This window comes from Heliangelus exortis, chromosome 1 (assembly GCF_036169615.1).
Source record: "Heliangelus exortis chromosome 1, bHelExo1.hap1, whole genome shotgun sequence".
NCBI lineage: Eukaryota > Metazoa > Chordata > Aves > Apodiformes > Trochilidae > Heliangelus > Heliangelus exortis.
Window position 1 is genome coordinate 22,047,318 of NC_092422.1, and position 12,899 is coordinate 22,060,216.

The 12,899-nt window shown below is 37.2% G+C and overlaps 1 protein-coding gene across 12 annotated transcripts in view; it reads left to right on the plus strand.

Moving 5' to 3' along the window:
• FRY (FRY microtubule binding protein) overlaps positions 1 to 12,899 on the plus strand; it is a 229,897-nt gene that overhangs the window by 160,976 nt on the left and 56,022 nt on the right. For all 12 annotated transcript variants that reach the window (XM_071736952.1, XM_071736962.1, XM_071736884.1 and 9 more), the window contains 6 exons: positions 302 to 473; positions 2,227 to 2,483; positions 4,355 to 4,501; positions 8,306 to 8,474; positions 9,226 to 9,316; positions 10,751 to 10,833. In XM_071736952.1, coding sequence (XP_071593053.1) covers positions 302 to 473; positions 2,227 to 2,483; positions 4,355 to 4,501; positions 8,306 to 8,474; positions 9,226 to 9,316; positions 10,751 to 10,833 — 919 coding nt within the window. The remainder of the gene's footprint in view (positions 1 to 301; positions 474 to 2,226; positions 2,484 to 4,354; positions 4,502 to 8,305; positions 8,475 to 9,225; positions 9,317 to 10,750; positions 10,834 to 12,899) is intronic.

A 12,899-nucleotide genomic window follows, 5' to 3' on the forward strand; every position in this document is an offset into this window, starting at 1 on the left:
AAAACAACCAAATGCATGTGTCCTCCTATCTTTTTCTTTGTGTGTGAACTTCTTAAAAAGCACTGCTTATTTTCTTGTTAGTTTTGTTTTGAAATAAACAATTACTTTTGTCTTAGGTATGAATACTTAGGGAACTATTTCTGTAAAAATAATGAAAAAATTATTTATGGTGTCTTTCAAACCTGGAAAGTATATTCTGAAGCAGATAGCTCACTCTCTGATATCTAAACTTGAAATGCTGATATTTTGTGGATTGATGATTCTTTATTGATCAATTAAATGCTTTTTTTCTCTTTTATAGATCCTTGAATCAAAGCTTTTTGTGTATTCAAAAAAGGTAGCTGAGCAAAGACCTGGCAGTATCTTGTATGGTACACATGGTCCATTGCCACCTCTTTATAGTGTCTCACTTGCCCTTCTTTCATGTGAACTGGCAAGGATGTATCCTGAACTTACCCTTCCACTTTTTTCAGGTACCTGTATCTATTTGACTTATTACCTACTTTACATTTTTGTACAAATGATAGAGTGTTAGGACATAACCATCTATAAGCAGCAATCCTGTTTATAAATTTAACTTGACCTGTTTTTATTCTGGTTCAGGTCAAATGAGATTTAGGAAGGAAATATGTATTTCATAGAGGTACTCAATACAGAATAGCTAGAGGTACAAATTACAGAAGAGCTATTTTAAAACCTTGGCTGGGGATTCTGTGCTGCTATGTTGTCTTAGGGTAACTTTGAAATTACAAGGGCCCTGGATAAGTTAAAGTGACATTGGCAAACTTCACTATAGTGGGTTCTTATGTTCAGCATAGTGATTTTTCATATACATATATTTCTATATATGATACCTTTGAGGATAAAATTCTTCATTTTATGTATATATGACTTCAACCTTGGAGAGGTTGATTGAAAATGTCCAGTTTTTCAAATCACTCTAAATGAGTATCTCTGCCTTGTGTTATTTGCCAAGTCTGCAAGTCTTTAGTATAATTTTAATTTTATCAAAAATAGATTTTGTCAGGGTTACTGAGAAAAATGTTAGAGAATCAGACTCACAGCCCATTCTGGAACCATTCCTGGGAACAATTATGTTTTGAGACCTATGTGTTTGTTTTAATCCATCTCATGTATTCCTCTCGTTTTTAAATACTGAAATTCAATGTCTGTAATCGTGGGAAATCACTGATTCTTAAAAACCCTTTCTGTTGTTTTTACTCAGTCTGTAGGGGCTGGCGGAAGGGTAAAGGAACAATACATCATCCATTTCTCAGTGACCAAGATATCGTGAGATATAAATAACTGGTGTAGGGAAATTCTGATGGCTCATTTATCTTTAAAAAAGCAAATGTTCATTATTACTGTTACCATCTACTTATGTTGCTGTAGTGGCTAAGTCCTTTAAAAGAACTCAGAAACACAGTCCAAATCAGAGCCCCTTTCTATACCATCTGGAATCATAAGGAGGTAGAGCAGTGTATGGCTACAAGATTTTTAAAAAACAGGCACTGAGGAAAGAAAAGTCTACTGATTCTTTAGAATAATTCTGGTAAAGACAGCTAATGTGGTTCATCTTGGCAGTAAGCCCATCACTATTTCTTACCCCAGATTTTCCAAATCCTTTTCCCTTACAGTGCCAGGTCTTTTTATAAATATAGAGTGCTATATACAGCACTACTGGACTGGCAGCCAACTGAATTTTATAGGCCTCCCCACAGGAAATAAAACTCCTAACATATGCAAGGTGATTTTGCAAACCCAGTAGAGTTTACAAAAACCTTAGTCATTAAGTTAAAGCTTAGAAATGTGGTGGTTGATGAGGCAGCTGCAATTCTGGAGAATGCTGTTGTATGCTTAGTGTAATTCTCCAAATGCTCTTGAAATTCTAGAATAACAGCCAGCAACAGAATTATCCTTTCTCCTCTTTACTGACATCCACTTAACTTAAATCACGATATGGCACAGTAACAAGGTATGACTTTCTGGTTTTAAACCCAGACTGTGTTACTTGTTTTACACAGAAGACCTCAACAATTTTTTACTATTATTGAAAATTAAATCCATGTTCATCCTCAGGAAGCTCAAGGACATGTTTCTGTATCCTTGCGGTTTGCAAGGTAAAAACATCAGGTGGTCTAAAACACGTCAGAAATATGATTTAAACCACGTGTTTCAGGTTTCCTTCATGAACTATCATGTTGTCCTTTTCAACTTTTATTTTAGAGGTGAGCCAGCGATTTCCAACAACGCATCCAAATGGAAGACAGATAATGCTTACCTACCTGCTACCATGGCTTCACAATATTGAACTTGTAGACAACAGACTGCTCCTCCCTGGTTCAAGCCCTACCACTCCAGAAGATGAAGTGAAGGACAAGGATGGGGAAATAACAGCCACAAGTGGACTAAAAGGCAATGGCTGGGGCTCTCCTGAAGCCACCTCACTGGTTCTTAATAATCTCATGTATATGACAGCCAAGGTAAAAAAGCAAACCAAACAAAAAACCCAACCTATCTAAAACATTCAAAATTACATTTCTTAAGCAGAAAGTACTTGGGCTTCTACCCTCTGGTACCAGAAATTTTGCACCGAAACAGTATGTATTATCAGATTTAACCTTCTTTTTTGAAGAAGGTTCCTTCATTTTTTAGGACAATTATGGAACTGTTCTCTTTAAAACATGAACAAAGAAAAGTGTTTTACCCTTTGAAAAAAAAAATAGCAGTGAGAGAATTAAGGATTAGTTATAAAGGAACTAAGTTTAGTTCCCTCCTTTATCATCTCCTGGGTTAGTGTCTAAAACAGCAGATGAAAGTTTGGGGGTGAGAATGAGCAGCTGGAATTCCTCTTGTACTTTCTAGGAAACAATTAATGTATCCTTTGAGAGAGAAAGAAAAGGGAAAAATTAGTAGAAAATTCTAGTGTGCTAGTTAGATCACTGTTTTGTGAATGTGAAGGTATTTTTACATCCAGATCCTGATAAAGGACCAGGGATGCCTCTTGATGTAAAATCCTCAGCGGTAGTAAAGAAAATACTGGGAATTCATCTTTTTCTTTCTTTTCCTAAGTTGCAAGCTGCTATACTAGTGTGCCATGGGTGCTCTGGCGTTGGTTTTGCCAAACTCAGTCTGTATGTCTGAACTGCTAAATACCTAAAGTCCAGAAAGTAACATCAGGTACCTATATCATATGGGACAGAGTGGTTCATATTTCCTGTCCTGCTTACAGTTAGTCCTCTCTCCAGCAGAATCTGTGCTATGAAGAAGTTGATTCTGGATCTTGACTCATGTTGAGATCCTATAAGTAAAACACATTATTTTTTGTACATTTTGACATACAAGCATGTCTGGAGTAATGTTGGGATTGTGCTTCAGACCACTAGAATGTTGGGGTTTTTTTGATGCTTGTTGCATATCCAGGGCATGATACTTGCTCATGAATTATCTGATGATATGGAATCTCTGAGATACTGTTAGGGGAGTTTTATATGTTGAAAACAGATGTGATGCAGTCATACCTTTACTATCAGCAGTAGCCCTTGGAGTAAGTTGCTTCCAAAACCACACAAAGTTTTTCTTCCAGAGTGAACAAGAATGCTTTCTTCAAACCATATCAACTGGCCAGGCTTCGAGGTTTTATGTGTGATAAAGGGGCTGGCACTGCAGGTGCCAGTGTACACAACATTAGATATAGATGCCAGTGACAGTAATGATGTAGCTGATAAGTACTGAATAATTTTCAGTAGAAAATGGTGTGAAGATTGCCAGTCCTCTCCTAGCAGAGTGTCAGTCTCTGCAGTGGTTAAAATAGTCTTCTCAAACTGGGAACCAAAGATTTTACATAGGAAACTGAACAGCTTCAATTTTAGACTCCCACATCCCAGATGAAGGAATTAACCATTTAAATGACTGGAAGAAAGGAAACATTCCTATAATCGTTATCTTGGAAAAGAGAGCAAAAGCTGCTCATTTCCAGTGTGAAATCAAGTGGCTGCCTAATGCTTAATTCTGCTGGGATTTTCTCAGGAGGGAGGTGCCAAGTAGTTCACTGCTGTGACAGCTGGAGCACTTAGGTGCAGACATGCAGAAACAGGACTTGTTGCTTGAAAAACTGTTCAAATGTGGTGGGGTTTTTTTGGTGCATAATTAAAGCACTTCTGTGGATCTGAACCTAAAGACTTCTAAACTGAATTTATGCTCTGAAGTCTGTCAGGTAGCCTTTCAAAACACTGTTTTGTCACTTTTTACAGCATTTTGCTGTTGGTTTTGCCTGAGAAAATGCTCTAAAAGTGCATGCTTTGGTTTGGAGTTCTGTGCATTGCAGTAAAGATATGCCTGTGATATTTTGCAGTATGGAGATGAAATTCCTGGACCAGAGATGGAAAATGTCTGGAATGCTTTGGCCAACAATGAAAAATGGAGTAACAACCTTAGAATAACACTACAATTTCTAATAAGTCTGTGTGGTGTTAGCAGTGATACCATCCTTTTACGTTATGTAAGTACTTATTTTATTTTATTTACTACTGGCTTCACAGGTTTTAATTAGGAAAGCAGCTATCACCTGCAGAAAATGAATTTCTGTTTAAAAAATAAGAAGTACCAATATATTCCCAAGCATGCAAAATTAAATTGTGAATATAGATGAGACAACAACCTGAAATTCAGTAAAGGAATTGAGTAGTGGGAATGTCAGTCTCAACACCAGTAGAGTTTCAGTGGAACACACCTTATTTCCAGCAAGAGGTGGGCTCCTCTCAAGAAAAAGCAACTTTGCATGTCTGTGTAAGGGGCCAGATAGGCTCTGGCCATAAATTGCCAGAATGAATGAGACAAGATATCAGAAGTATTTTTTTTCATGTCACAATTGCATAAAAATACACTGTGCTTATATATCTATATTTAGAATTTTATTTTAAACAGGCAGAATGGCTATTCAGATGTTTAATAACTTGCATGAAAAGTTAAGAGAAGTAAAAATACTAAAGCTCAGTTTTTTTCTCAGTAACTTATTAGTTTACAAAGTTAAATTGGTTAAATTTTGAAGGTCCCTTAAATGATGGGTTTTATATCATGAATGGGATGACATTCCCATTACTATTACCTTATTAGTTTGCTAGTTGTAAGGATTTAGGTGTTCCTTCAGAAAAGCATGTCATTTTAAAGAAGTGCTATATTCTCTTTTCCTGTAGCAGTCTAAGGCTTTTTGTGGCACATCTCAAGAGACACAGGGTAGCTAACCTTTATAAACCCTTTACCATATTAACTTTTGCTTTTGCATGGCTGTCAGGACTTACATAACTGTTCCTGCAATCTGCAAGTCAGACTGTTTAGGATACTGTTATTATTCAAGTTAAAAGAAAATTGGAGCTGCCTGAGAAAGGCAAGATAGTCCCATTCCCATGCTCTTATTGCTCAGTTGCTGGGTGAAACAGAACTAAATTTAGTAAAATTTCCAGTACAATTAAAGTATGTTTTTTTATTAGTCAGTCTCTTTATATTGATTTCCCTGAAAAAATTTTGAAATTACAATTCATGTGATTAAACTTATCTAAAAAGCCTCATAAGCATATTTAATTTATAGTAGCTGAAATAATTCTTTGCTTAAAGTGTTCAATGACTGCTATGCGTTGTAGAATAAAGGAAATAGAGAAGTTGTTAAATATTTTAAAGATGTTTTTATTGTGCCATAGACACCCTGTTGGTTTCCTTTTATTTGTAGGGTTTACTGTTCTATATTCTCAAATCAGTGCATGCATATGCAAAGTCAGTATTGCCTCATTGATCAAAAGAGAAAAATATTTCAAAGTGTATAGGCTATAAAAACATTCTAGGTATATATGAGAAGACAAAGGGTTTGGTTCCAGATATCTTGAGGGCACTGAAGATTTTTCCATCAGTTGTCAGTGTGGACCCTGTGTTGAGTGGGACATTTTGTGAGAGACCTCCCAGGTTCTTTCCAACCTGACTGATTGTAATGACAGACTTGGGATCAGGGCCAAAGGTGGCCTCCATCAGGGGGAGCTGTGTTGGCAGAGAACAAGTGGAAATGACAGAGATAAGAGACAAAAAGAGGGTATTGTTATGTTGCTGGCAGCTTACAAAAGAAAAAGGGGCAGTTTTCCATATGTCTCACTCCTAATTCTGTAGCCTGATTAGAAATGCCCGATAAACTTGTCACCTCTTCCACCCGGGTACTACCAACCCAGAGCTTTCAACACATCCTTTTTCCAAAACTGTTGCCATCCCACAGCTCTGAGCAGCCAACCTCAAACCTAGTCCTCCTCTGACACAGCAATCCTCTTACTCCAGAAAGAGAGGAGTCTGGTTTGGAATCTCCAGCTTTTTGTGTCAGCAGCTGACAAGGTTCCTGTGTTTTCTGCCACCCTGTTAGTCTGTGTTTTGTAATGTTGAGTTAAAAATCCAATTCTTGGATTTTACAAAATCTGAAAAAAATTTCCAACCTCTGTAGGAAGGCTGAATGTGCTTGTGAGTCACCCCTTAACTGATAGCTTTGTCTGGAGTAGGGAAACACACACAGGCTTATCACACACATCTGCTCTATGTCTTGATAATGCCCTGTAGTTTACAGATAAGAAATTGTACCTAACTGCTTACTGGGCAAGGCTGCAGATACCATAAACACCTATCTTCCATTATCATGTAGATAACACATACACATTAGCAAATAAAGATAATGCAAGCAGTTTATCTGCAGTGTTACACATCACCTGGGTTCAAAAGACCACGAAGTTGAAAGGCTGCCAGTTTACCCATCTTCTCAGAGCCCAGTGTACCCCAAGGCACTTACCAGCTGCTCATGGCTTCAGCCTCCGTGGGTCCAAGCCAAAGGCATGCCTGACTTACATTTTTTTAAGTTTTTTTTTCTTTTCCAGTCAGCTGAATTCCTTCCTTTGTCTCCTATATTGCCTTTAAGTATTGTTTTTCCCAGCGACCCGAAGTGCAAATTGCTGAGCTGTCCTTTCTTTCACATATGTAAAGAAAGATCTCTTTGAGTATTTATCATCAGCAAAGATTTAGTGTAGGGAACATGACCCCTTCTGGGGTGAAAGAATCTGGAAGTGGCTCTGTGAGCCCAAGCAGAAATGAGCCTCAGAAAGGAGCCAGATTTGTATCTGAAAAGTGCCTGGGAAATTTTTAGCACAATAGATTAAAAGAGACTTCGAATGTGTGTGTTTTCTCTACTTTAAGAAGAAAAAAAAAAAAAAAAAAAAAAAAAAAAAAAAAAAAAAAAAAAGAAGAAGAGGGAAGTCAGAAAGTAATTTTAATGAAAGTATTTAAGTGTATGAGAACAGCAATATTTGGTGAGGCCAACGGGCAGTTCATTCCTTTTTATTAGCTCCACTATAAGCATCTGTTTAAGGACATCTAAAACAAAGGCAAGCACAGAGGGATGCTTTCCCATATGGTTTCCCAGCTCTAACAGTTTATGAATCAAATGTTTTTGTGCCAGAGACAGTCTCTGCTTTTAATAGTTATCAGGTTTGGGTTTTTTCTCAAGAATTCAGTCTAATTTCTTTTCATTATCTTAACAGTCCTCCTTGCTGCAGTGCATACAAAGTTTGAGGTCTTGTGCAAAGCTTTTATCCCAGAATTTCTATTAACTGCACACTCTCAGATTTTTCAAATCAGAGTGCATGAAGTTTGTATAGATAATTTCTCTGCCTTTCTTCCATGCACTATTAGTTTGATTTCAGATATAAGTAACTACTCAGAACCTGGCTTATTCCTTGTGGCTGCAGCTACCTTTTCCACCTCAACTGTATCTGGACATACAGGACTGAAGTGTTGGGTGGGTCTAGCTTTGTAGATGAGAAATTTACTCCATTCAAGAGAGTAAGATTCCTCTAAAATGGGAATCTCATACTTAAACTCGAAATCCCTGAATGTGATTCAGAGCCACTGCTGATAATTTTAAAAGATAGGTACAATATTAGGTCAGTTTTGTATATGTCTTCTATATAGTTATATACCTAAAGAGCTCATATGTGGGCGCTAAGCAAAATCTTTGGGGTGATTATATCACACATTCACTCTGCTGGGGAAATGATCTCCATAAAATCACATCATATCTTGATATCAAAGTGACCAGTTTTACTTCTGTAGGAAGAAGATGGATGCAGCTTTGTGGTTGTGGTGTCTGTCAGGGGGGTAAAAATTGCATTTGGGATGGGGGTAATAATTGCATTTGGGATGGTTTCAGTACTGCATTGTAACATGTCCTGATTTCTTTTGAAATTCACTTTGGACAGAGTTTAGTAACTGCTGTTTTCTTCTCTAGATAAAAAAGGTTGCCATATATCTGTGTCGCAATAACACCATACAGACAATGGAGGAGCTGCTCTTTGAGCTGCAGCAAACCGACCCAGTGAACCCAATAGTCCAGCACTGTGACAATCCTCCATTTTACCGTTTTGCTGCCAGTAACAAAGCCTCAGCTGTGGCCTCTGGTATGACCTAAATATAACTTTTGGCTGTGTTCTTCCTGCTTTTTCCAGTCTTCGTCTCTCTGAAAAAAAAGAATCCTTCAGTTTTGCACCCTCTCAGATCTGTGTTTGTACAGTGCAGGTTTCAGGGCCTCACTGCACATCTAAACTGTGATTCTTTTTGATTCCTAATGTTGTATATGCTCTGCAGACATATGCTCAATTCTTTCAACTGTTTTAATAGAATGTTGCCAATCTTTGGTGCTGTTCAGAACACTTAAAGGTTGCTCTACCACTAATTTCTCATCACCAATTGATGATTGATTACAGCAGATACACCAGAGCAGCAGTTTCCTGAAAGCAGAGAGCCTTAATTGTGTGGCAAATCTGTTTTCAGAGGTGAAAGGCTATTTCTAAACTGCAGTAGTCAAAGGTACATAATAGGCACCCACTCCAGATTCAGCCTTGACAATGTTCTGCCAAATTCTTGAAAACAAAAGGCTGTGTCACCTGAGAATGAGCTTAGTTCAAGGAGAGGAAGAGCATCCTTATGTTAATCTACCCCTTAAGCATGTAAATTTTACACCATTCAGCCATGCAAGCAGGTGCTGTTTTGTAGAGGTAACAGTTTTCATTCATATGTTGAAGTTCTTGCTGTTGAAGGATGATAATTTTGATTGTGACTACTAAAGAAATTAAAGTTGTGGGCTTGTATTGCTTTGCAAATACTGTCTGCTGCCTGTAACAGGTGTTGTTATTGACATCTCATATACAGGAACCACCTCTAGCAGTAACACGGTTGTTGCTGGCCAAGATAGTTTTCCTGATGTAGAGGAGAACAGAATGGTGAAAGAGACTGATGAAAGGTTTGTGGTTTGCTTTTTCTTCCTCCAAACTGTATGTGTTTTCCTAGGCTAAGGGTTTGGCAAAGTTCTGCATTGTTTTGTGAGGAACTCAGGTACTCAGACTGATTCTAAATGGCATTATCCCTGTAAGATCACTTGAAAATGAGTGTATGTAAAAGTTTTAAAAAAAGCAAAACAACGGTACAGGAAGACATTACAGAAGGCAATAGCATGGAAACAAATTGTTCTCATAAGTGTGGGCATTTTGGGAAGAATATAAAGGTAACCAGAAGGTACCTGGTTTTATGTTGATGCACTATGATGTAAAATGCCCTGTTCTCAAATAATTTCTGTGACCTGTATTCTTCATTTCTTTCGTGAAAGACAGAATTCACCTCTGCACATTTATTAATTTTTTTTCTCATTCTTTTATCTTTTTTAACTTTTTAGATATACAAGATAACTATGTCAGTAGTTGTTAGTTTGTACACATTTATTAAGGGAACTTGTTTAAATGTAGGAGAATCAGGTATTAGAAAGACAGAAAAAGGCAGAATTAAGATGGCTTATGTTGCCTTTTTTGCCCCCCTCACAGTGAATTTATTGTGCCCTTATGTTTTGGAAACAGCATAATATGTCAATGTATTATTAAATACCCTGCAATAATGTGTGCACATTAGTAAGAAATCAAATTGAATGTTGCATATAGAACCTTCAACCTATTTTTTTATATATAGCTGTTGTAACACAGTTACTTGTAATTAATTACCTAGCTTTGGAGGGATGATGATGTTTTAACATCCTCACTGGTGTGTGAGCCTCCTACATGACTCCTCTGACTCCACTTCAGGCCTGATTACACTGAGAGCACAAGGAGCTGGAGGAAACCAAAGGAGATCACCAGTAAAAAAAAATGCTATAATGAATCTGGCAGGTTTGAGGACAGCTGTGAACAGTTCATTTTGGTTCTCATATTTCTTAACTCCTCTGCTGGATCACCTCTGGTGGTTGCTGCCTTTTCCTCTTGAAGGTGATCTGCTGCAGCTTTTGCTCCTTGATACCTGTGAGGACTTGGCTTTGGACTTCTCAGCTGGTTACTGTTTTAGCAGGTTGCCAGAATTGTACCCATGAACATAGGCTGTGAAGAAGTGCTAGCTGTGAACAGTTTTCATCTCAGTTCGGCCTTAGCACAGTTTCTTGCTTCAAGGATATCACACATTTTCAGCAAGAGACTTTTCTCTCTGCTAAATTTTAAAAGCTTCTGACAGAAGCTGTTAGAACATCTCAGAAACTGGCTGCAAAAACCTTTTTTTTTTCCATTACATTCTGTAATGTACATTGCTGTGTACTTTGATATTAAAGTGCATGTATAAGGACATGTAGGGGTTTTTTCCTAGAAGTTTAAAGTCAGTCTGTATTTTTAATGAAGGTTTTTTGGTTGATTTTTTTTTTTAGATTCAGTAATGTAATCAGAGCACATACCCGACTAGAATCAAGGTACAGTAATAGCTCTGGAGGATCTTATGATGATGACAAAAGTAAGTTCTATTATTCAATTTGATGAAATTTCTGTTGTTTTGGTAAGAGAGGAAAGCATTCTCATGACTGGTGGAAGCTCTCTGCTTAAGTTCTGTATAAAAAACAATGTAGCATTATCATACAGGGAGTGTCCCTATTTTACCATCATTTAATTATTTCCTTTCTTTAACCATGGGTTCAGTCAAACCTATTTAAAAACCAGAGAAATTTACACAAAGCAGCAGTAGGGAATCCCCCAGACACTTGGACCATTTATACACGGGAAGACAAAAGATTTCCAAAGGCATTACAGCAAGCACTTTGAATTGTGCCCTTCACCAGTAATTTCCCTCCAAATTGAGTGCTGTTAGATGAATATGAAGAAGAGGTCCAGGAGTTTCAAAAAATGAGGTCTTACATCCTCTTTAGCTTTTCTCTGCTATCTGCAACCAATTTCTGGCTGCACTGTGGAAACCTGTGCTAGTGGGGATAGTGAGATAGGGCTCCTGAGCATGCCTGTTCCTTATGTATTTCTGCACAGATTCCATAGAACACCAAGATATTTATGTCAGCTATGGAATGACAGTGTAAATTCCAGGAATTGGATGGCTGGAATTTTAGTTGTGGAGTTTATTATAAGGAAGCCAATCTATGGATTTCTATTAGGCCCTAACCACATATAAAAAAAAACAAGACCTTTTTTAAAGACTTTAATCTCTTAATAATGCCAGGTCAAAAGATACAGAGGTTGTAATTTCTTGAATTTCTTGGCTTGGTGCTACAGACACAATTTGGGGGACTAAAAAATAAGGATTTTAATTATTCTTTAATCCAAGTAGTATTTTAGAAATACTCTTCTGCAAAATATGGAAACACTGAAATACCATACGACTGGATAATTTAATGTATATGAACAACAATTTTTCATAGTGATGAAGCAGCACAGTATTTACAAAATACTGTGTATTTACGTATTGTAGTATTTAACTACTCAAAGAAATGTGTACCATACTAACCCTGTGGTTTTTAGTACCCTTGCCATGTTTTTCTTGTGGCTTTCCAGTGCTGCAACTTCTAAAAATTCTTGAACAGATGTTAATTGGAGCATCAGTGCTAATCTGATTTGCTTGAACAATCTTTCAAAACAGAACAATGTTTATACTGTCAGAACATTCTTCACAAGTAGCTGGCTTTGACAAGAGCTAAGAGTATTAAAAGGTTAAAAACTATTGAAATTTTCTTTGTTCTTTTGGAATGTGTTCTCAAGCCAGTGCTCAAAGGTTTTTTTCCTGACTCCAACTACAAGTTTTATAGTACTGTGAATATTTATGCAAGGTTTGCTTCTCACCGGGGTTCCGTCTGCCAATATATGAATACCTAGATGTAAAATAAAATACATTTTACTTAGGTACTGACATTTCTAAAGAACTCTGAAATGAAAGAGAAATTCTTATACCATTTGTCATTCTACTAGACAAAGGATGCAACCTCCATTAAGAAAGTGCAACCAATTCCCTCTGACAGGCGGCCTAGGCTTCAAAGGAGTTGGTGGTGTGATTCCTTTCTCCTCTCCAGTCTACTTGAGCACACCTGTACTGCTGAGGATATAAATAGGGAGCACACCTCCTCAGCACAGAAACTCTTTTGTTTAGGAAAAGGTTAAGGTGCAAAGTACGCCTCTTTTTTCTTAGTCTGCACATAAATTAGTAAAAGCAGGAGTGAAGAGCTACGTCTTAGTGTGGACTTCATGAAACAGTTTTAGTTGAAGCACTTAAATTCATAGTATTAAGTAGTGACTGTGCAGTGCTTTTTATGTGAAAAGCATCTGACAAAGATTATCTGTTTAATCCTTGGAAGATGTGAAAATGCTATACTTTGCTACATTATTAGGTCAATTTGTTCTTCTTTATCTGTAAGTAATAAATCATCCTCCAGAGAGAAATTTCTCTCTCTTCTCCAGAGAGAAATAAGTAAAGGTCTACATCATAAAGATTTCAAGTGGTCCTTGGAAAACTAGCACTGAAAAATCACTAATGTTCTAGTAATAACTGGAGGAGCAGCTACTGCATTGAAGGGCTCCTAAAGA